This window comes from Antechinus flavipes, chromosome 1 (assembly GCF_016432865.1).
Source record: "Antechinus flavipes isolate AdamAnt ecotype Samford, QLD, Australia chromosome 1, AdamAnt_v2, whole genome shotgun sequence".
Classification (NCBI taxonomy): domain Eukaryota; kingdom Metazoa; phylum Chordata; class Mammalia; order Dasyuromorphia; family Dasyuridae; genus Antechinus; species Antechinus flavipes.
The window spans coordinates 646,357,400-646,381,621 of NC_067398.1; the positions used below are offsets into that span (position 1 = coordinate 646,357,400).

The 24,222-nt window shown below is 37.5% G+C and overlaps 1 protein-coding gene across 1 annotated transcript in view; it reads right to left on the bottom strand.

Annotated features, from left to right (window-relative positions):
• ZC3H3 (zinc finger CCCH-type containing 3) overlaps nucleotides 1-24,222 on the bottom strand; it is a 495,342-nt gene that overhangs the window by 265,109 nt on the left and 206,011 nt on the right. The window contains exon 4 of the mRNA XM_051971189.1: nucleotides 4,281-4,434. Within this exon, the coding sequence (XP_051827149.1) occupies nucleotides 4,281-4,434 (154 nt within the window). The remainder of the gene's footprint in view (nucleotides 1-4,280; nucleotides 4,435-24,222) is intronic.

Sequence of the window (24,222 nt, forward strand, 5' to 3'; positions counted from 1 at the left end):
TGGACAGTTAGGGACAGATAGCTGAAAGCAACAGTGATGATTTTTAGAGGACATAGATAAAACATTTAGTAATTTGTGTTTTGTTGTTGTCTTAAAATTCATACAACTAAGTTTCCAGTAATAGGAAACTTACTTGTTTTACTACTTGTCAGGTATGTTTTGGAAAGAATATCTATTCAAAGAAAGGTTGAACTTGAAAACTACTAAAATCCTTTCAAACTCTGATATTCTATGCTTCCATAATTTACTTCCACAGTCTCAGTCATATTAAAATTAAGTATGCTAGCTCAAAACAAGAATATGAAAAGAATCTCACTCTATTCATTTGCAGAGGTGAGAGGTCCAACAAATGTATTCACAATGCAGATATTTTTGAACTTTTGGGGAAGTATTGATCAGTTATGTTCATTTTTTTCCCCTCTTTTATGTCTTTTTTAGTCTTAAAAATACTATTTGCTAGTTCTCTGAAAAGGGAAGTGAGAGGGATATTATAGCAATATAAAAATACAAACTATATCAATGTAAATTTAATTTTTAAAAAAATAATTATATATGCTACCAACTTGATTGCCTATAGGAAACATTAAGTAGGAAGTATGTGAAAGTTTGAGTGTATAAGACACATATAAGCTATTTTATCAGATGTAACTCCCTTAAATTAAATCTAAAGGTGTTTGTGGTCAAATTGCTGACCTTACCTGTTCTTTAAGTATATTATAAAAGGACCACTCAATATACAAGATGAAAAGGTGGAGTAAGAGTTCATGTTTAGTGTGGTTCCCATAACAGATAGTACTTCCTAATCTTGACTCCATTATAGGAAGTCTGTTTTCCTGGAAGAACCCTGTCTTAACCACAATGATTACCAACATGATTTTCACCTTGAAACCAAACTAGAAATTAGGTTAAGGCTATAATTAGGTGAGCAGGGAGGAAAATTACAAGAGAAGTGATTCCAAAGCATGTGGCCTCATTAATGGGATCAATAGCGGAAAAAGATGAAAGGAGGAAAAACACACCCGCCACCAGGAGTGGGCAGAGTATCCACTTCTAGGCTCTGTCCTCTGGGTCAGATCAATGCAACTGTGTATGACTACACATACATGGAGTCCTCTCCAACTGGTTCTGACGTCTATCAATGAAGTCCAGTGACGCCTGGGTGCCACACCCACGACAGACAAAGACACAGAAAAAGGGGTGCAGTCAGGCCCAGGCAAGCCTGACCCCATAACCCCAATTCCCAGGCTTTTCCAGAGAGAAGGGAGGGAAAGTAAAAAGTGAAGAACAAGAAGGAATGAAAAGCACTAGTGTCTACCCTGATCTTTGGGATAATATAGGAAGATTATCCTAAAGGCAAATCAGTTTCAGGTGCTAACAGACATGACACCCAAAGAAAAGCATGCTGCGTGTGGAGCTGCTCTAGGGCTTTAGGCAAAATATTACAGTAAAAAGGATATGTAGGCAGGCAAGGGACTTGCCATGGACTCTGAAACACCACCCCGAGATAAGGGGGAGGAATGAGAGTAAGAATCAATAAATCTTAACCTCATTCACAATGATCTGGAGCTCTTATTAAGTAAATTAATTTAAGTTAATTTAACTTGATCATGACTCCCGATCACAGTGATTTAGTGAGGGGGAAATTGCATTAGGAAAGGCCATGCTCACTAGATAGAAGAACGGAAGAAAATTAGATCCACTTAGCAATGTGAATTAATATGGAAATAGCAGGTGTAAATTTAACCTTATCGAGAGAGTGAAAATTATCTTCATAAATTTGTAGAAATAGCCCCCAAGTTGCTTATAAATCTATTTAAAACAAAAATATTACAAAAAGTGCAGTAAAATTAATTTAAAATATACTTCTAGCTATTGCCTCCAGAAAAGTCAGCAGCAGGGTGAAGTTTAATACAATCCCACAGCAAAGGGATTAGCCCTAAGAACCAATGACCTCCTTTGAGACTCATCACTTGTAGACTATCTTTTACTAGCATTAGACAAGCAATTTGGGAAGCTTTCTACCCATACCCTTCTACCCCTATTCAAACCCTAAGTACTCACTTTGGATTCTTTCACTCAGGAGCTCTGCTGACAAGTCATAGTTCTAGGACCATTTAAATCTCAGTGTAAATACTACTGATGGCAGGATGAGCAATGGCCAGGGAAAGAAAAGTTGCCCCATCTACCTACAACACTAGAACCACCTACTTGTGGTCAACTATTTTGAAGCCCAAAGTGGACTTCCTGACTTCACAGGCTCAAATGACCACATTCAAATCTTCAGGGAAAAGATACCTGAAGGATTCTTTAAACCAAGGATTCTAAACATGGGATCCATGATCTTCACCCCCACCAAATATTTTGATAACTATATTTCAATAGAACTGGTTTCCTTTGTAATCCTATATATTTTAATCTCTGCACTTAAGAACATTAATCTGAGAAAGGGCCTATGAATTACACCAGACTGCCCAAGAAGTTCTTGATGCAAAATGTTTCTGAAAACCCTTGCTTTACAGGGGACTTGGGACCTAGGGTTTGGACAAATCAAGCTACAATCAAGCCAACTGCCATAGAGGTAACTGTTCTATTATTCCAGATCTAAATTTAGCAATGGCCCAAAATAGACATTATCCAGGTTACTGAATGGAACAGGATACAAATGTAACCAAAATTATTAGAATAATAACTTTCCAGGTTGGGTGCGAATTATCAACCAAAGGACAAAGGGAAATCCATATATACTGCATACCAAATATACTACATATAAATTTCATCCAAGCTAATAGCACAACTGAGGAAGAAAGTGAATTTGTTTTGTTCTTATCTCATATTCCTTCCCCATATAGCAAACACACAAGACTATGATGGTGGTCGACGCTAATTCTACAATCAGGAATTATCACTTCTTTCCCCCACCACTTTCCATTAATAAGAGAAGATCTCTCACCCAGCAGACCTTCAAAAAAACTCAACAGATCTAGGCTCTGGCCTAGAACAAAAGCTATAGTAAAACCTGCAGGTGTGGAAGCAGCATCCTCAGGGAAATCTATTTGCTGCCCTGTTGATATAGAAAAAAAAGAAGTCTCTATTTCAGGAAGAAATTCTCACTGAATTGTCTAACAAAAACCAAAGGTTGGCATTCTCCTCAGGACCTAGACAAGACCCTTAAGAGTTAATGAGACTAACCTGCCTCCTAACTATAAACTATTCTGTCATACACACACACACACACACACACACACTCTCTCACACACACACAGCATAATTTTGGAAAGTAAAGTGTGAGAAAGGGCCTTCTATTCTTTTACTCCAATCCTCAGCTGCTAAGATTTAGTCAGGCAGGTGCACATTCAGTTTGCCTCATTTTCTTTTAGCACCAATTGAAGGGATTTGTTCTCTATTTTAAGTATTTCCAAATAATATCAGAGTGAAGATTTAAAGAGTAAACAGACCCCTGAAAGCAATGGAGAAATGGCAGGGTTAGCAGAGGGGTGGCGGGATGGAGAAGAGAAACCTGATTATATCTCCTTTAAATATCTATATTAAATGATCATAGAGATGTCGGTCATGTGGACTTCAAGAAATGATGCCTATGCCCAAGTTTCTTCAATTTTTCTCTATGATGTGATCTTAGAGAATGAGTAGGGAAAGGGTAAGGAAGGAGAAAAGATAGAAATACCAAAGAAAAACTTATCTTCTTATGATTTTATCAGGGACTATTCCATAGGGTAGGGGTCCTCAAACTTTTTAAATAGGAGGCCAGTTCACTGTCCCTCAGACTGTTGGAGAGCCCGACTATACTAAAAACAAAACCTTTGTTTTGTGGGCCTTTAAATAAAGAAACTTCATAGCCCTGGGTGAAGGGGATAATCGTCCTCAGCTGCTGCATCTGGCCTCGGGCCGTAGTTTGAGGACCCCTGCAGGATAAAGTTCTTTTCTCCCTTCTTATCCTTGATCAGCTATAGGGAATTGCCACTCTTGAGTAGCGCCAGCACCCCCAACCCACTAGCCTGCTAACAGGATTACTAATGAGAGTCTTTTTTTAAAGTATGTTTAGTGTAGAAACTGCTAAATAAACAGAAAAATGAAGCAATTCTCTAGCTAATGAACTGTAAAGTTTAAAAAGTTCCCCATATGGTCTGCTCAGAGTCAAAATATTTTTGGCACCTGGGGCCCAGTTTTCCCCCTTCCCTAGAGATGACCATGATAGCACTTTGTTGTGATTTTGAAGAAAAATGAGTGAATAAAAACATCAGTTTGGTACTCAGTTCTCTTACCTGGATGCTGCAAGCCGCCTGGCTCTCCATGTTGAACTGGGAATGTTGAAAGGTGGAACACTGAATGGAGATGGAAAATTCTTCTTCACTATCCTATAACGGGTCTTAATCACTTTGTTGGATGGAGAAGTCCGTAAGGCATGTAAGCTTGTTGCTGGAGAAAAAAGCAGACAGGCCAGGCCAATGTCAAAAAAAAAAAGGGGGGGGAGGAGAGGAATTCCAGAGGAAAATGCACAGAGGAGTCCCATCTGATAGTCATTTCAATCAATCAGCAAATATTTATTAAGCATTTACTAAGTACTAGGCACTGGGAATAAAAATAAAAAGCAAAAACAGTCCCTGCCTTCAGGAAGCTTACATTCTAATGGACATGGATATACACAAATACATATAAAGTACATATACATATAACCTCAAAATTTAAGGTACTAATATAATTTGGGAAAATGAGAAAGGACTATTAAAAAACTGGCTTTTGAGCTAAGGTTTGAAGAAAATCAGGGATTCCTGAAAGAAAAGCACACTAAGAATGGGAAAAGGCACAGAGATGGAAGATGGAGCATCCTTTGTAAGTAAGGGCAATTGAGACAGGTTAGGAAACTAAGTACCATAGGGTCAAATTCTAATTCTGATTTTTCTAATTTCAAGATTAGTTTTCTATCCACTAACACTTTATGCCCATGTGTATCTATATTAGTCGTTTAATCTTTCTGTGCCTCCTTATCTGTTATCTCCTCTAGCTCTAAATATATGATTCTATGCCTGAATCATAGCAAGCATGTGAAAAAAGAATGGAAAGGTAGGAAGAGGACAGGTTGTGAAGAGATGTAAGTTACAAACAGAGGAGTCTATAATTTGATCTTAGAGGTATTAGGGCGCTAATGGTGTTTATGAAGTGAAAGGGGAATGGGAAGTAGAAAGGAAAAGGGGAAGATGATACAGTCAACTCATGCTTTAGGAAAATCATTTTGGGAACTGTGTGAAGAATGTATTGGAGACTTAAGAAAGGTAGAAAAATTAGGAGGATATTAAGAGGTGATAAGGGTTGAACTCAGGGTGTTGGTCTCCTGAATGAGTAGATGGAATGGAATATAGAGAGAGATGCTGTAGGGATAGAAATGATAAGATTAGGCAATGGACTGATATCTCACAATGGATAATGATGTTGATAATAATAAAGAAGTTAGAATTCTTAAGGTGAGGAGGAAGATAATGTTTTGGATACATTGAGTTTGAGATATGTGAAGAGTAAATGAATGAATTAAGTATTTAGTAAGTGCTTACCATGCACCAAGCACTGTGATAATGGTTAGACACAAATACAAAAGCAAAAAGCATCCCTGACCACCAGGAGCCTATATTTCAATGGGAGAGATAATAAGGAGGAGTGGTAGACAGGAAGGGGGTATTCTAGCTTGGAAAGTTGTAGGGATGGTGAGTGAAACCACAAGAAAATACATTTAAGGGATTTTAGAGACAATACCAATTCTGATTTGACTATAGTTCCAAAACTCAAGAGGTTGAGAAAGAGGACAGCACAAGGGGAGATGTTAGCTGAAGCTAGCTACATTTAATAGTGGTCCACAAGAGGTACTAATCAATCAAAACAGTAGGGCCCCAGGACTCCTAGAAATAAATGAAAGAGATATAACCTCCAGAGCATGGTCTCTGGCCCAGGTAGAACATATAAATGTACACTGTGAGTCAGGTACTGTGCTAAGTGTTTTACAAATAATATTCCATTTGATATACATGACAACTCTAAGAGAGAGGTAATATTTTCCCTCTTTTAGAACTGAAGAAATTGAGGCCAGCAGAGGTTAAGTGATTTTCTCAGGATCACAAAGTTACTAAAAGTTTGAGGCCAGATCTGAATTTGATATGGAACTATCCCTTAGAAGAAAGTCTAAAATTGGATATATATAAATCTGAAAGTTATCTGAATAGACTAATTAAAATCACAGAAGTCAATGAGAACATCAACTAAAAGATTAAAGGGAAAAAACAGAAGAGAGCCCAAAAGTACTAGGGGAAAATACTTTCAGTTAGTATTGTAAGATAAGGATCAAAGGAGACTTGATTGGAATCCAGCTCAGGGTAATAATTACTGCAAAAAAGTCAGCACTGACCAAATCTAGTAAGAAGCAGCTCAATCAGAATAAATGTAAAGTTTTATATGTAAGCACACAAAAAATTAATTCTACAAATATAAAGTGGAGAAGCCATGAAGAGAAACCAATTTTTCCATGGTAACCAAAAAATTAGAGCAATCATTAGGAAGGGCTTAACTCAGAGGTTTCAGAAGGTGATAATCCCACTGTTCGTTAACTTTTTAAAATCTTATCTTCATATTAGATTTCTTTTGGGGCATCTGGTTATAGAAGGACACTGATAAACTAGAGTATCTGCCAAAGAACAACTAATACAGTTAATTTTCAGGTGTCTAAGTGAAGATCAGTTCTGAGAACATTTAGTCTGAAGAAAAAAAGATTTAACTAGGGGAGAGAGGAAGGAGGGAAGAAGGGAGAAAAATATGGAACACAAGGTTTTGCAAGGCTGAATGTTAAAAACTATCTTTGCATGTATTTTGGAAAAATAAAAAATCTAGAGCACTGAAACTATGCACTGAGATCGGAACTGCTGAGTGCTTGAGGCTAACTACTGATTGGACAACACTCTATGGGCATGTGCTTGGAAAATGGTCCTTTCCACTATCCGTGCTGGCTCAATGATTGGTGTATAGAGGACTGTAGGAGGAACTAGGGGGTGGAGAAAAGCTAGCCAGGCACATGCTCTGCGGTAGACAAGGGAGAAGACGCTTGCAGAGATTCTCTTCCATCCCCTACACTTCTACCCCTGGGGACCAAGAATAAAGACGCACTTTTGCTTATCCTGACTCCGACTGATTCTGGGGTGTCCTGCATGCGAGTGCAGTCGTTACAAAAAAGCATTATAAAAAAAAAGAAGAAAAGAAAAAAAAAACTTGAGGGGGTTAGTGTTCAGTTACATGATGGACTAATTTGTGAAGGAGAATTTAGACTTTTTCTGTTTGGCCCCAGAAGATATAACAGCAATAAGTGGAAGTTGAAAAGAATCGGTTTTAAATTTGAAATAAGGATAAACTTCCTAACAATGAGAACTGTCCAAAAGTCTGATGGGCTTGGTTAAAGAGGTGAAAGATTTTGACTCCTTGAATGTCTTCAAGCAGAAACTAAATGATCACTTATCTAGTATGTTTTTGCAGGAAATCTTTCATATATGAGCTGAACTAGACTGTCACTAAGGTCCACATTTCTAACTCCCAAATTCTGTGATTCTGTGAAGACTAAGAATTGAAAAAAAGTCCCTGGATTTAGCAATGAAGGGAGCATAACTTTGGACAGAAAATTTTCAGTTGAATGATAAAGTAGAAAGACTGAAGAGCCTTTACAAGAAAGCAGGAAATAGAACCATTCATTACAGGTAGATTTTTTTTTCTAGGAATTGAGCTAAAAAGGGGAGAAGATATATAGGATAAGAACTAGCAATGATGGAAGGACCTAGTGAATATATTTTAGGGATAGAGGGAGATTTGAGAGCAATTGTAGACAGTCAATAAACATTTAATTAAGTGTCTATTATATATAGGACACTGTTCTAAATTCTGAAGACACAAAAAAGTCAAAAGACAGCCTCTGCTCTCGAGAAGGTCACAGTCTAAGAAAATAATAGATAAAGGGAGACTAAAGATTACTAGAAAGGAATGAGAGTAGGGACAAAAAGTTGGCCTTGGCAAGGAGAAGGACACATCTCTTTATCAGAACTTAAGAGAGATGAAGAAGGGAAGAGAAGAGGCAGCTTTCAGAGAATAGCCTTAGTTTTGTTCAGTGAAGCCTGAGGCAAGGTTCTCAGGTGAGGAAGAGGTAGAAAAAGTTCTGTAGGAGGCCTGAGGAGAGGAGTACATTTACCATAGACACTGTAGTTAGTGGAACAGGAAATCCATGGTGAATGAGATGGGACTGCCTTGTCACTTTAAGGGCTCAGCTGAAATTAGATAACATAAACTTCCAGTGAACATAGGCAGCATAGTTTTTATGGTTTTATCCAGCTCCATTTATCAACATGTGAGAAGAGTGGCACAGGTATGATCAGCAATAGGAATAAATGGAACAAGGGATTCAAGAGTCAAGATCAAGTAAGAGGAGAACTTGCTAACTAAAGGAAAAAGATTGCGGAAGAAAGAGAAATTATGGCCAGAGCAAGAGCGATGGCCTAGAAAGGTACTGGGGGAGGGGAGGAGATGGTGTTTGGAGGAACAGCAAGGAAGAAAAAGAGTGTTGGAATTGTAAGGTATATATAGAGATGGAACAGTGAGACAAAAGAATTTTTCATTTCTTGAAACAAGTGTAAGACACCCCTGTCAGTAGCTTGAGTGGAGTGAAGGGTTAGGTCATAATACTTAAGTACAATGGGAAGTTAGACTACTAAGAAAAACTTAAACATATAAAATATGAATATAGAATTTGGGGCAGAGAGGGATACTGAGTCAAGCACTGAATTATGGAGAAAGAAAGGAGAAGGTCCTGGCTTTCAGTCTCCTTCCCAAGTCAGTTGACAAGATTTTTCTGCTCCCAGGAAAAGATATCTCCCTTCAACCACTGAATCAGAAGACTGGGGACTATATAATATCCTTATAATAATAATGGAAAAGGTAGATTCAGCCAGAGGATGATTCCTCCAATTCTCCCTTCAACCACTGAATCAGAAGACTGGGGACTATATAATAGCATTATAATAATAATGGAAAAGGTAGATTCGGCCAGAGGATGATTTCTCCAATTCTTTTTTATTTCATACTCACTGATCTTTTGAGGTGCTGTCCTAGAAGAAAGAAAGTTGGAACACAGCTTTGGCCTGATAACAACTGGATGGCAATGGACAGGTGGAAATGCTAAGTCTTGCTTTTAGCCAATTATTAAATAAGAATTTTGAAGTCAAAGTAATTTCATCCTCTCCCAAGATTTAAGATAAAGAAGTTTAGGATTTATCCAAAGGCTGACAGAATTCAAGTTAATTAAGTACTATTAGAGCTGTAAGGGTCCTTAGAATAAAGAACAAACTATGAAAGCTAGAAAAAACCAGAGATTATCTAATACAATCCAATAGGAGAGAAAAATGAGACTCAAGAGAAGGAGAGGGATATGCCTGAGGTCAAAGAACTAGCATCAATTCCTGAGGTTGCTGAACCTGATCTCCTAGGTAGGTGTGCTAGTGATGGGTAGAGACTATCTGATATTTGGGGAGATAAAGAGAAATCCATGGGAAAGGGGAGTATCTTTCTTTCAGGGGGAAAGGATCAAAACCCAGAAAAAAATTTATTCATTTAATCATTTTGGGTTTCATAATATTTTGCAGAGTTATCTACGCAACTGCATTTTTTCCCTTGCTTTACATTTCATGCAATTAACAGCGATCAGATTTGCCTGGGTAGTCCTCCACTTGATAGCCTGCAATTTCTCCATAGCTTCAAGGAACGTATCTAATTGCCTGACTTTCATAATATACAGCTATAACTACCCAGATAATTAAAGCTAACACTGCACGCAGAAACTCGAGTGCCGAGCAAGCTTCCAATAACCGATTTAAAAACTGAACGTTCCTGTTGGAAGCCCTCAGATTCAAATGACTATGTAAGGCTCAGGGGGAGAGCCCAGCTCTGCCAACAAGATTTCACCTCTACCCAAACAGTAGAGGATCATAATCACCAGCACCAATGGCAGCTGCTGCAATGTGGACTTGCGTCCTATACAGACTCAGATAAAAGAAAAAGGACCATAGGGACACAGGCTATCATGACAGCAGGTGGTGTTAGGTGGGCCCCCTGCCTTGGATTCGCTTTTTTTGCCATCACAACATTATGTTTTGGTAGTGTCTCACATTCAGTGGCTAGGGAGTTACAAGTGGAGAAATATGGTAGCTGTCTGGAGCTGAAAATGCGTGAGGCTCCTATGGGCACCAACACCTCAGAAATTCTATCACCTCAGTCAATATGGTGATCTTCCAAAAAAAAAAAAAAAAAACCACAGAATGCCAAAGCCAGAACTGACCCTAATTAACATTTAGGTTAGTCAACTCAATAAGAGAAATGAGGAAACTTTAAAAATTTGACCAAGTTCACATAGAAAACTAGTGGCAGAGTCTGATCTAATAGGTCTCCTAACTTCCTGTCCATGATTTCTCCTTTCTCAAGGCAATATTTAACATATATATTTACCTCATACAAATACTTTATTGGGTAGTACATGATATGACCACTTACTGGGGATACTGAAATAATATAATCATTACATAAAAAGTTCAATTAGATAAACCTCTTAGAGTCTTTCCAAGCTTAGGCTTTGATGACTTATTCTGGGATTAGATATAAACAGGATATTCCCCTTTAGGACTACTGGGATCCTACTTCTACATAAAGCCAATCACCACCAAACAAATATAATAATAATCATACTAAGTCCTCTGTTTACAATCAACTCTTGAGATATCTTCTGTAAATATTATTATTTCCATTTTATATATGAAGAAACTAAGTCTGAAAAAAATGGAACTAATATGCCTAGGAAATTGTAGAGTCATCACTTTTGAATCCAGGTCTTTTGACTAAGTGGAGTTATTTTAAAAACTACACTATTTTAATCTCCAAAATAACATCTGATATTATTACTGTTAATAATAATCACAATTACAATTATAATGCTTTACATTTATATAGTGTTTTAAGATTTGCAAAGCATTAAACATGTTCTAACACATCTGATCCTCACAAAAACCCTGTGAAGAAGGTATAATCATTATCTTCATTTTACGTGGTTATATAATTATGAAGTGTCTGTGGTTAATTCTAAGTGTAGTACTCTGGAATTTAATTTTATTTGACTTAGGTCAAATTTGAACCTGGGTCTTCCTGATTCCAAGTCCAAAAGAGTTTATTATATGCCACTGTGAGAAGTGTCTGAGATGCAAAGAAAGGCAAAAATATAGTTCTTGCTGTCAGAGAACTTGCCCTAAACAAGGAAACAACATGCAGAGTACATATAAAATGTATATTGTGTAAACGGGGAGTTTACTCTGAGGAGGGAGTCTCCTCCTCAGAGACTATCTGATAGTCTCTCAATAGGATCAAAATGCACAATGGCCATCATGATGGGAGTAGTTTAAGGTGAGTAATGAGACATAGGAGGTTCCTATGCATATACAAATGGGAAGGAAGTGAAGGAGAATCATTTCTTTAATCAAGGAGGGAAAAGCTGAATTCTCTTTCCACCAAAAAGACTTTGTTCTACTCTACATGCAGGGAAGCCTTCTCATACTTCATTTTTAGTATCAGATTAATTTTATCTAAATTCTTTACAATTGCCTTTAATATGCTCCACAAATCACACTTGAGAACATGACCTCAGTAAGCTAGGTCCAGAAAGCCTAAGAAACTTGCCTGGTCTCTCAAGGAAGACAGGACAAGGACTAAAACCTATAGCTAAAGGAGCTATAATCTTTGGCTCCTTCTAGAATGCATGAGAATATAACTAAAATAAAATCTTAGCTTGTAGTCACAGATTCATATAATGTTAGAGCTAGAAAAGTCCTTAGAGATCATCCAGGTAAGGAGTTTCTAATCTGAAGTCCCTGAACCCTATGCATAGATTTTATGTGTTGTATGTATATGTATGTAATATCAATAGCATATATTTAAATTAAACACATATGTATATGTTATCACTGCAGGTGGGGAGAGAGTGTCTGCGAGCTTAGATGGGAAAAACATCTTTATTTTCATTATTCACCAATTTAAATTTAGCAATTCCTTCAATTATTTAAAAATATTATTCTGAGTAGTTGATAGGAACAACCAGACTGCCAAAGAGGTCATGATACAAAAAAAGTTAACAATCTATGACATGTTTTTAAACATGAAGACACTGAGGCCCAAAGAAATAGCACAGTCCCACAGAAAGAACATTAATTAATTAATTAGTTCTCTCCTTAATCCTTAATACTTGTAGGATTTTGTCTTAGGTCTTAAGTTTCCTCATCTGTAAAATGAGGCAATTGGGCTAGATGAAATCTAAAGTTGTTGACATTTCAAAATCTAAGATCCATAAATCTTTTTCACTGGCCATCCCCCATATTTGGAAAGCTCTCCTTCCTCACCTCAACCTTTTAATTTTCTTCGTTTCCTTTAAGATCCAGCATTATTTCCACCTTCTGCAAGAATCTTTCCCACTCTTTATCCTACCACTCTCAAATCTTCAACTACCTTCCCTTTGATTTTACTCCCCGTTTACACAATATACATTTTATACGTATTCTGCATGTTGTTTCCCTGTTTAGGGCAAGTTCTCTGACAGCAAGAACTATATTTTTGCCTTTCTTTGCATCTCAGGCATTTCTCACAATGGCATATAATAAGCACTTAATAAATGTTGGTTCAGTAATTTTTGACTGTCACTTGATAAAAATGCAAAGGATCAAGCAGAGGCCCTCACCTTGTTGGCATTGCACTAAGGAATTTAATACCAAATTCCCTCTTCTCTCCATTTCTTCATCTCATATTGCTCATAATGGCCTTCTGCTATTACATTCCCCTTTTATTTCAACTCACACAAAGAGATGGCTCTACTCTTTACCAAGACAAAACCCACAACAAGCACAAGCAATATTTTAATCTATATCCTGCAGCAAACTGCTCTCTCTGGCATCCTCACTCTCACCTCCCTTCAATTGCTTCCTGTCTAGTAGTTCTATCCAGCTGCCTAAAAAAATTCCCACTGTCTCTCCATCCTCAAAAACAAAACAAAACAAAACAAAAAAAAACCATCACTTGGTTTTTCTATCTCCACTATCATTCTTTATTCTTTCTAACTTTTGTGGCTAAATGATTTGAGAAGGCAGTCTACAATAAGTTTCTCCACTTCCTCTCCTCTCACTCTCTTCTAACTCCTTACAATGCATGTTCTAATTTCATCACTCTACCCAAACTGCTCTCTCTAAAGTTTAACAATTATCTCCTATTTGCCAAATCCAATGATCTTTTTCTCAATCTTCATTCTTCTTGACCTCTATGCAGCACCTGATTATATCACCGAGATATTCTCTTCTAGGTTTGGGGGCAGTGTTGCAAGCTTTCAAGTAGTGGAGAATAGGGGGTACCACTGACCAAGAGGTTTTCAGAATGTGAGAGGTTAAGGAAGGTTAAGATTCCACAGAACAATAAGTGATCAATAGGCGCCTTGAGCAAACAAGGAACTGGGGAAATAGAAAGGCACAAATGGATTCAGAAAATCAGAAAGTATCTTGTGGTTTTGAGAAAACCACAAATTTGAGATAATAGCAGATTGAGCCCAAACTAGTTGGGGGTCAATGACCTGATTTGACCAAATCACTTTTATGTCTGTTTAATAGGCTAATTGAATATTAAATACCACAACTCCTAGAAGTAGTTTTCCACCATTTTTGAACAAGGAATATATGATGAAGAGAAATAGGCTTATACATATTTAGGGGGAAAAATATAGTGGGCATATCAGAAAGATTGTAACCGAGAAGGGAATAGACTAACCTGCTCTCTGAAGGGAGGGGCTGTGCCAAATTAAGTATAAAGTTTTTCTTGCTTCTGAGCTCAGCGCTCCCTCTTTCCCAAGAGCAGCAGGGCCCACTTCTGGCCAAAAATATTAAGAAGATACCTTAAGATGCTTCTTTAATAAATTTTCTTTGATACCTGATTTTCAGTGTCAAGAGTATATTTCTAACAGCTGGTTCTCCATCTACCAATCTGACCATTCTTCATCTGCTTTTGCTAGCTCTTCATTCAGGTTAATAATACCAGTTAATTATGGGCATCTGACAGGACTCTGTCCTAAACCCTCTTTACTTCTTCCTCTATCCCATTTCACCTGATGATCTCATCAGCTATTAGTCTTAACTTAATGTTGATAATTCTCAAATTTTACACATTCTGCCCTAGACTCTTGGCTGACCTTTAGCTTGCTTCTCCAACTGCCTTTTAGGTATCTTAAACTAGATGTTCTACATAAATCTTAAAATCAACATGTACAAAACCGAAGTCAGTATCTTTCCCCCTCCCAATTTCCTTATTCCTGTCAAGGACCCCTATGTTCTCCTAGGCCCGTAACTAAAGAGTCATCCAGGGCTCTTCCCTACTTCATGCCCCCATATCTAGCCTATTGCCAAGGTCTGTCAATTTCACCTTTATGGCACCTCTCAAATTTGAGCCTTTGCCCTCCGGGACCGCCACTACCCTGGGGAAACCATCATCACCTCCTGCCTGAACTACAGTAAGAAACCACAGGGAGGTCTGTATGCCTCAAGTCTTTCTTCATTAGAATCTATCTTCCATTCAGCCACCAGTGATTTTCCTAAAGCACAGGTCCAATTATGGTCACTCCCATATTCAACTATTTCCTTATTACCTCCAGGATCAAACAACAAAATCTTTTGTCAATACTCAGTCTTTCATAATTGACAAGGCACCCCAATGTTTTCAGTTTCCTTAAACCTTACTCCTACACACACACTCTTCCATCCAGTGACACTGGCCTTCTAGCTGTTTCTGAACAAGATACCTCATCTCTCAGTTCCAGGCATTTTCTCTGGTTATCCCCCCTCCCCTCATTCCCACCTCCTGCCATCCCTGGTTTCCTTCAAGTCCTAGCTGAATTCCTCTAGAAGCACTAAATCCTACTTCTACTGACTTCCCACTGTTATTTGTTTGCATGTTTTCTCTCCTTCGTTAGATTGTGAGCTCCTGGAGGACAGAGATTGTCTTTTGCCTTACTTTGGATCTCCATCACTTAGTACAGTGCCCAACATGTAGTAGATGCTTAATAAAAGACTAGTGACTGACTTTTTCCATTCAGTTATTCTACATTCATCTGATTGTAAAATCTAACCTATATCTCTCCATCTTGTTCATCATTTCTGCCTTGGCCAGAAACCCTGAGTGTCTTCCCCTCCCACACTTATTTATTTATTTATTTAGATTTTCTTCTTGGACTAGATAAAAGAGGAGATTCTTTGCCTCAACTCCAACCAGCCTCAATTACTGATTGGGCATTTGCCTCACTCAAACTGAGACCTATTTAAGGCCCTAGCTTAAAAAGGCCAAGGTCTCCCATTGCATCCAGGGCCACCTCCAGTGGCCCTGATCTACCTCTGGCCACTGGACATAGATGACTCTGGAGGGGAAAGTGGGGCAGGGGACTTTATCTCCATCATTTAAATCCAGTTCACCTGCATGTCATGGCATCACTTCCATGATGTCATAGTCTTCACTGAGAATGAAGGACAGACAAAAACAACAACAATAAATAAAGTATGAGACTTAATAAAATTCTTGCAAAAGTCTTTATGATATTACATCTATACCATTTCTCCTGGTCTGCAAATTTTCAATCCTTTTTGAAAAAATACGGTTACTAGATTGGCATGACCTATTTTTTTTTATGAAATCAAATCGAATATTTGTGAGTAACCCTTTTTTTCTACATGTTTAGAGGAACATAAATTTGGAGCTAAAGAAGCCTTAAAGATCATCATATTCAATTCCCTCATTTTAAAATTGAGGAAACAGAGGCTTGGAGAAGTTAAGTGACTTGCATCAAAAGGACAAATAAAGACAGATCTTCTTGACTACAAAGTCTAATGCTTTTTTTCTTATTTCTATTCAATCATTTAGTCAAATCCAACTTTTCATGACCCCATGGACCATGCACATCAATAAGGTTATGGGATTTTCTTGGCAAAGATAGTGTGGTTTGCCATTTCCTTCTCAGTGGAATAAAGCAAAGTGATATTAGATGACTTACTCAGCGTCACATAGCTAATAAATGTATGAAGTTGGATTTGAAATTGGGTCTTCCAGATACTAAGCCCAACACTCTATCCAATAAGCTAACTAGCTGTCTCCAAGGCAAATACAGCTTAAGTGACTTGCCCAGGGTCACACAGCTAACAAGATATACTTGTATATCTCATGTCACATTTGAACTCAGGTCTTCTTAACTCCAACATTTCAGCCACTACATTATCTTTTCTCTAAGAGGGTCAAGATGCTGCTGCCAGATGTTAAAGTCAAGTTCACGGGCCATAGTTTGAACATTTATTTCCTCTTTAGGGAAAATATTGGCTATCCTTTAGTCTAGTGATACTTCTTTCATTCTCTGAAATATTTCAAAGACAGCATTTCACTGAAAATAATCACAATGAAATAGTTTTTTCAGCACACTAGAATATAGTTCATCTAAGCGAAATAACTAGAATTCATCAAGGTAGTTTAATGTCCTTTTTATTTTCTTCCAATTAATTTTTGGTTTCAATTGTCAAAAAGACATTGCCCACTAGGAGAAAATAATAACATGGATAAAATAACTATAATAGAAGGGAAAATATTATGAATGCCTCAAATGATATACAATGCTATGTAACATCCAAAGAAAAGATAATTTTTGGCTAAACGAAATAGTGGCAAAGTTTTCTGGAGAATGTGACATTTGGGCTGTCTTGAAATAGTTTGGATTTGGATAAGTACTGGTGGGAAAAAAAAGCAACTCACAAAAACAACAACCCCAGAAAACAAAAACATAGAAGAAAAGAATTAAACATCAAAGGGTTAGTTACACAATTTGACTGAAGCAAAGAGTATATAAGGAGAAGTAATATGAGATGAGGCTAGAAATTTGGCCTAGAGGCAAATCAAAGAGTCTGGAATACTAGGCAAAGTAATTTGGAATTTATCCTCTAGATAAGAAGAAAGTATTAAAAACTTTTGAGCATAAACTGAGCTGATCTTCAGAAAGATGATTGGTAATATGTGTGGAAGAGGTTGAACAGGAAGAAAGACCTCCTGGCAAATCACAGCAACAGGACAATCCAGAAGTAATGAGGATCAGAATTAGGATAAGAGCAATGGAAGAAGTAGATATGAAGCTACAGAAGCAAGAGACACAAGTTAGATATAGAACAGAACTTTAGTGCCTAATTGTCTCTGAGAGGCAAAGGAAAAAAAAAATTAAAGTCAAAGATGATCCCAAAATTTCAGTGTTTGATGAAAAGATTTAGGGAAAAAAAAGCAAATTTGTGGGGGAACTGTTTATTCACCAGTTATGTAACTCCATTAAGGGCTGCCTGCCTTTTCCTTAGCAACATTAGCTAAGGTAAGATTCCCTGCTCTGACTAAGTGGAACTCCATTTCTCTATTTGGCAAAACTATGCTCCTTCATAAACAAGTGAGTATTTCAGATACAAAGAATATACTTTGACAAAAAGGGCTGTCATTCAGAAAAAGATGATATGTGTTGGAAGGGATATGAGAAAACTGGGACACTAATACATTGTTGGTGGAGTTGTGAACTGATTCAACCATTCTGGAGAGCAATTTGGAACTATGCCCAAAGGGCTATAAAACTATGCAGTGCTTCTACTGGGCTCATATTCCAAAGAAATCTTAAAGGAGGGAAAGGGAATCATATGTGCAAAAATGTTTGTGGCAGCCCTTTTTAAAGTGGCAACAACCTGGAAACTTAGTGGAGGCCCATCAATTGGAGAATGGTTGAATTATGGTACTGGAATGTTATTATTCTGTAAGAAATGACCAGCAGGATGATTTCAGAGAGGTTTGGAGAGACCTACATGAACTGATGCTAAGTGAAATAAGTAGAACCAAGGAAACATTGTGTACAGCAACAGCAAGATTATGTCATGATCAATACTGATGGGCATGGGTGTTCAACAATGAGGCGATTCAGGCCATTTCTAATAGACTTGTGATAGAGCTATTGGAACTGAGTATGGATCATCACAAAGTATTTTCACTCTTTGTTATTTGCTTGCTTTTTGTTTTCTCATTTTTTCCCCTTTTTGATTTGATTTTTCTTGTGCAGCATGATAAATATGGAAATATGTATAGAAGAATTGTACATGTTTAACATATATTGGATTACATGCTGTCTAGGGGAGGGATGAGGGAAGCGAGGGAGAAAAATTGGAACACCAGGTTTTGCAAGGGTGAATGCTGAAAAATATCTTTGCATTTTTGAGATTTTGAAATTTTTTGAAATTAAAAAGCTATTACTAAAAAACAAAACAAAACAAACAAACAAACAAAAAACCAGAGGCTATCATTAAGGGAAATTTATACCCTTCAATTCTTTCTTTCCTGAACCTACTTTTAACAAAAGCAAGATTTTGACCCCTCATACTCCATAAGATACTCTGAAGATGGCTTTTTAATCCAAAGCCTCTTTAGAGTCTAGGCAGTGTATGAAGTCTGTGGTTTCTTTTACCTATACTTTCATTTGTGGTCTGGAAACCCTTCCCTTGATTAGAGGTCTGAGAGACACCTTGCAGAAATAGGGCCAGGATGTGCCAGGCTAAGCATCAGTAACTAACTGCCCTCTTTAAACATCTTATTCAATCATCGAATTTGAAGTTTTAAGGAATCTTGGAAGCTTAAAGGAGCTAACTACTTTGGCCCTGAAAGATGAAGATGCACATCCAAAGTAACAAAGTAAAATAGCACATTAGAATTCAATTCAGTCATAAGTCATCCCATTTTAAATCCAGAGTCCTTTTCCATACACCTTTCAATCTAGAGTTTAATCTATCAAATGGCCTCTAGCTCCAAATCCAGTTCCATGTTCCAGATGGTTGAGCCTTATTATCTGCCTGCCTGCTGTTTTGTCCTCCAGATCACTAGGCCTTACCATCTACATTGTCTGTGAACACCTAAACCTAAAAACACCTAGACTTTAGTATCTGCTGCTTAATTTTCCTCTCTATGTTCTCTCCAGTTACCAGAATGTAAATATCTTGAGGACGGGAACTAACTTCTTTTTCTCTTCTTTCTTTTTCTTTTCTTTTCTTTTTTTTTATTTTTTTGCATTCTAGTATTTGACACATATAATAAGGTAAGCCCAGGCAAGTCACTTAACTTTGTTTGCTTCAGTTTCATCATCCATAAAATGAGCAGGAGAATAAAAGGGTAAACCAATCCAATATCTTTGCCAAGAAAACTCCAAACAGGGTCATGAACCACCACTATCACCATAATAAAAGTCATTTAATGAAGGGTTTTTCTTTCATTCATTCATCCATCAAAAGTTTGTTTCTCTTTTTTCTTGCTTCACTCCCCCTCTCTCCCGCATTAAGAGTTCAACCCAATGGTCTAGCCCAGTGGTTCTCAAACCTTTGTTTTCAGTATCTTCATGTTGTTAAAAAAAAAAAAAAAAGAACTATCGAGGATCTGTTCAAAGAGTTTTTGTTCACATGGGTTACATTTATAGCTATTTACTATATTAGAAACAAAAAATAATTTTAAATTTTAAATTTGTAGACCCTCTGAAAGGGTTTCAGAGACCCCAACAATTCTTGGATTACACTTTGAGGACCACTGGTCTAGCCCTTTCAGGAACCACTATAATCCCATTGGAAGAAAGTTCCCCCTCCCACAGAGTGGAGGGGAAAAAAAGAATAGGGTAAACAACTGCAACAAAAGTGAACTCCATGATGTTCAAAATAATATCCCTCTCCCACACCAAGGCAAAATAGTGAGTTTCCTTGGCTTATGCAAATGACAATTGAACAAGTACTAAAGATGGGAAGAAAATATAGAAAAATTTCTTGAATTCCAATACCATTGCCTTATTCCTCCATTTTAAAATCTGAAATAACTAATATAAAGATGGTAGGATTTCTACTGAAACAAAATAAAAAGAAATCATTCATCATCTAAAAACAAATACAATTTGAAATTAAACATTTATTCTAAACCAAGAACTTTAAAAGTTAAGTATTCCCTCAACTTCTGGGTCAAGCAAATACCAATTCTCAATGTTTATGAAGCATTGCTATGCACCATAGGCCAAAATGATCTTTAATTTTATTTTATTATGCTTACATCCTTTTACTTATTAGGGCTCATTTACATCTCAGTTTATTCAATGGACAATACTTAAAGTCATAAAACAGTACTTAAAAAAGAGACAACATAAACTTTGTGGACCATCACACTTGTCTATATTAATCAGTCAGCTCAAATGTTACATATTCTATGGAGATTTATTTTATAGACTTCAACTTCTTCCCATACTTCAAAATTATCTTTTCTTCCTCATATCTCAAATGGCATTTGATACTCCTCTTTCATGCTTGTCACATTTTTGTCTGTAGTTTAGTTATTTGCATCTTATTCCCTAGAGGTAACAAGGTGATGCAGTGGATGGAATAATACAGCTGGAGTCAAGAAGAATGTTCAAATCCAGACTCAAATACTAGCTATGTGACGCTAGACATATTATATAGTTTCCTTAACTATAAAATGTAGGATATTACAACACAGTATCTCTGAGGTTTGTTGTGAGGATTAAACAAAGATAATTTCTGTAACATGCTTAGCCCAGTGACTGGCAAATAATAAATGTTTAATAAATGCTGGTTTTCTTTTCTCCCTTCCTTTCTCAGAGTTAAAAGCTCTGTGGGGGTCAGGGCCTATTTTGTCCAGCTGTTTTATCATTTACTAATCTCTCTTACATACACAGAGCTCTGCACATATTAGGAGTTTTTGTCAAATCCCAACCCTGGATTACTGTCACCAATAGTCCTTTTTTTGCTCCTACTGAAGAGCTATCAAATGGAGCTGAAATCACAAAATCATGCTGACAAGGTCTACTACATGTTTATTTTAGCTCTTCACCAGCACACCCATCATCCTGCAATATTGGTACCTTTGCCCCTCTAACTGGAAGATGAAACCCAAAGCTCCCCCTAAAAACCTCCAATTATGGAGAGTGTCCAAGCCAATCATCTCTTAGTTTCTTACCCAGCTCCCTATCAATCCCCCAGAAACCTCATGACCAGGTGCTTCATTATCCTAAAATCCATCCTAAAATCTTGAAAGGAGGAGCTCTAACCAATAATTTCTTCGTTTCTCATCTAATTCTATTTCTTTGGACTTTTCCCGCGGGACAGATATCGTCCTTCCTTTTCATCTTATGTGTGTGATAAGCTTAAATTGTAAGCTCCTTGAGGGCAAAGACTATTTTTCTCTTTCATATTAGATCCCTATCTTTTAGCAAAAAGGAGGAATTTAATGCTTATTGAAAGACTAATTTCAACTCAGCAAAAGAATACTATTTTCCTACTTAATGGAGTTTCTTTATTCTACTCACCAGAGCAGTGTTCCATCTCTTTTTCTCAAGCATTAAATGCTTTGTGCTCTTCCCTTCTTGATCTCTATCACCTAACACTTTTCCCATTAAATATTCTTTCCTCTCCCCCTTTTTATGACTATGATCTGTTTTGGTTTGTCTTCTATTTTTCTTACTATTCCTTCTAAGTCTTTTTTGTTATCTGTCCATTAACTGTAACTACTCAGTCTAACTCTCATTCAGTGGTGACCTGAAGTTTTACCCTTCTTCTCCATCTATTCTATCTCACTTGGTGATCTCATTAATGCCCATTGATTCAATTATTATATTTATGCAGATGACTTTCAGATCTACTTATAGAGCCCTTACCTCTCTCTTGACCTCCAATTGTCGATGGAACATCTTAAACTGTTATGTCATTCAGACATATCAAATTTAACATGTCTAAAACTGGACCCATTATCTTTTCCCAAATCTTCCCTTCTTATTAATTTTCTTATTAATATACCTACATCCTTCTAGGCACAAGGCTTAACATTTAAATGTGTCCTAAACACCTCCCTCTCAACTTCCCCCTTCTCAATATCCAATCAGTTGCCAAGTTCTGTTTCCCATATATGCCCCATTTTCTCCTATGATACTGCCACCATCCTGGTGCCAACTCTCATTGTTAGCTGTCTCGTTGTTTTCTCTGACTCAAGTGTGCATCCACTCTACACTATCTTCTCAACTGTCAATCTGATCTTCCTAAAGTGCAAATCTGATTATGTTACTCTCCCTATTTGATAAACTCTAGCTGCTCTCTATCTCCTCCAGAATCAAATATAAAATATTATTTGGCTTTTAAAGTCATTCACAATCTGCCTTGCTGTTCCTCATCCATATATGATATTCTATTTCCCATATTTTCAATGGCTTTTCCTCATGTATGGAATTCTCATCCTCTTGGTTTCATTCAAATCTTAGCTAAAATCTCAGCTTCTAAAAGGTGGTTTTTCCCGATCCCTTTAATCCTAGCAACTTCTCTCTGCTAATTATTTCCAATTTAATCACATTTATACATACACACATACATACATACATATATATATATATATATATATATATATTATATATATATATAGAGAGAGAGAGAGAGAGAGAGAGAGAGAGAGAGAGCTTGCTTGTATATAGTTGTTTGCTTGTTATCTCCCCACTAGACTGTGAGATCCTTGAAAACAGACTGTCTTTTGCCTTTCTTTGCATGCCCAAATGTAGGTACAAATAAAGTACTTTTGTGAGGCTGACAGAATAAATGGTAATGATTTACTTGAGGGATGAAGGAAGATCTCCTAGAGGAAGTGACTGAAGAGATCTTTAAAGAATAGTGAGGCAAAGATGGAGGATGAGGGAATAAACTGAACAAAGGCAAGGAAGCAAGAAGGTTCTGTGGCAGAAAAGTATGGATTATATATTGAGGACAGTAAATAGTCCAGTCTGACTTGAGAATGTAAATTCTCAATAATTAATAGATAGGTTTTCAGAAAATGGGAGAAAAAAACAATTTTGGACTAAGATTCTGGATTCAGGAAGGTCCCCAACTTCTTACTACTAAGATGGACCTCCTAGAGAGAGAGAAGAGACAAATCACAATACCAGTGCCAAGCACTCAGTAAGTTGAGAGGAGAAAAGCTATTTGCTGAGGAAATTCCAGGGTCCTTCTTGGTTTTATTCCAACTATCAGGTCCTGTGTATCAATCAGAAGCCTTCCCATTTCTACATTTGCTTGCTCAATCAAAAAGCACCTACTATGTATCAGGCATCATGCCAAGGGCTGAAAACACAAAGAAAATGAAACAGCCTCTGCCCTTAGCTCCTTCCACCAAATGAGAAGGCAGAGTCACAGGAACAAGCACCCAAAGCTACTGTTGCTGTCGTATCTCTGTTTCCCGAACATAGACAAGCTGGAGCCAAGAAATTCTCCTGTAACTAGATGGTGTTCTCAGACAAGGGTGTTTCTCTCCTGCTGCCCTGCACACTTTGGAGACCCTAGCGTCAGCCCCATTCGGTAGGGAACATGGATCTGAAAGCAGCTCCATTTTCCATTACTCCTTGCTAGCTGAGGGGTTTTGTGTAGATAATCATGTTATTTAGATAGGATGTTGGTTTAATTCCCTTCATTACAGGCTCCCAGGGTTGTAATTTTTTTTCTCCGCATGATGTATTCCCTGTGGCACATTTCACTCAAATCAAACACTTTACGCTTTTATTACAAACAATACCCCAGCGTCCCCCGTTATCAGCCCCACACACACAGCAACGCTCCTCTCCGAGATCCAGAGGTCAGTTCTAATGACTAATCGATCTCATTAGCTTTCCTAATTAAAAACTTTACTACCGCAATGGAAGACAAACTACAAAAAAAGTGCTTGCATCATATTTGAATGGGATATGAGCCCCATTTATCAGGCAGGGCTCACAGCTCCTGCACAGAGTGCTGCTCCTCACAGTGCTGAGCCGGTGTTTTTCCTCTGAGCCTGGCTCCCCCGTGCACCATCCACTATCCACCACACCCAGGGCACCAGAAGAAGGAGGCTGGGGGTGGGGAGGAGAAGAGGACCAGAAGAGAAAAGGGAGCATGAGAACCTGTATGGGAAACAAGTAGTCTCAACTCAACTTTGACCCAGATGCTATTACCTAGAATCAGTCCCACAAGGCTCTCTCCAAAGGGAGCCACAGTGTTGCTCAGACTTCTCAAGAAAGGG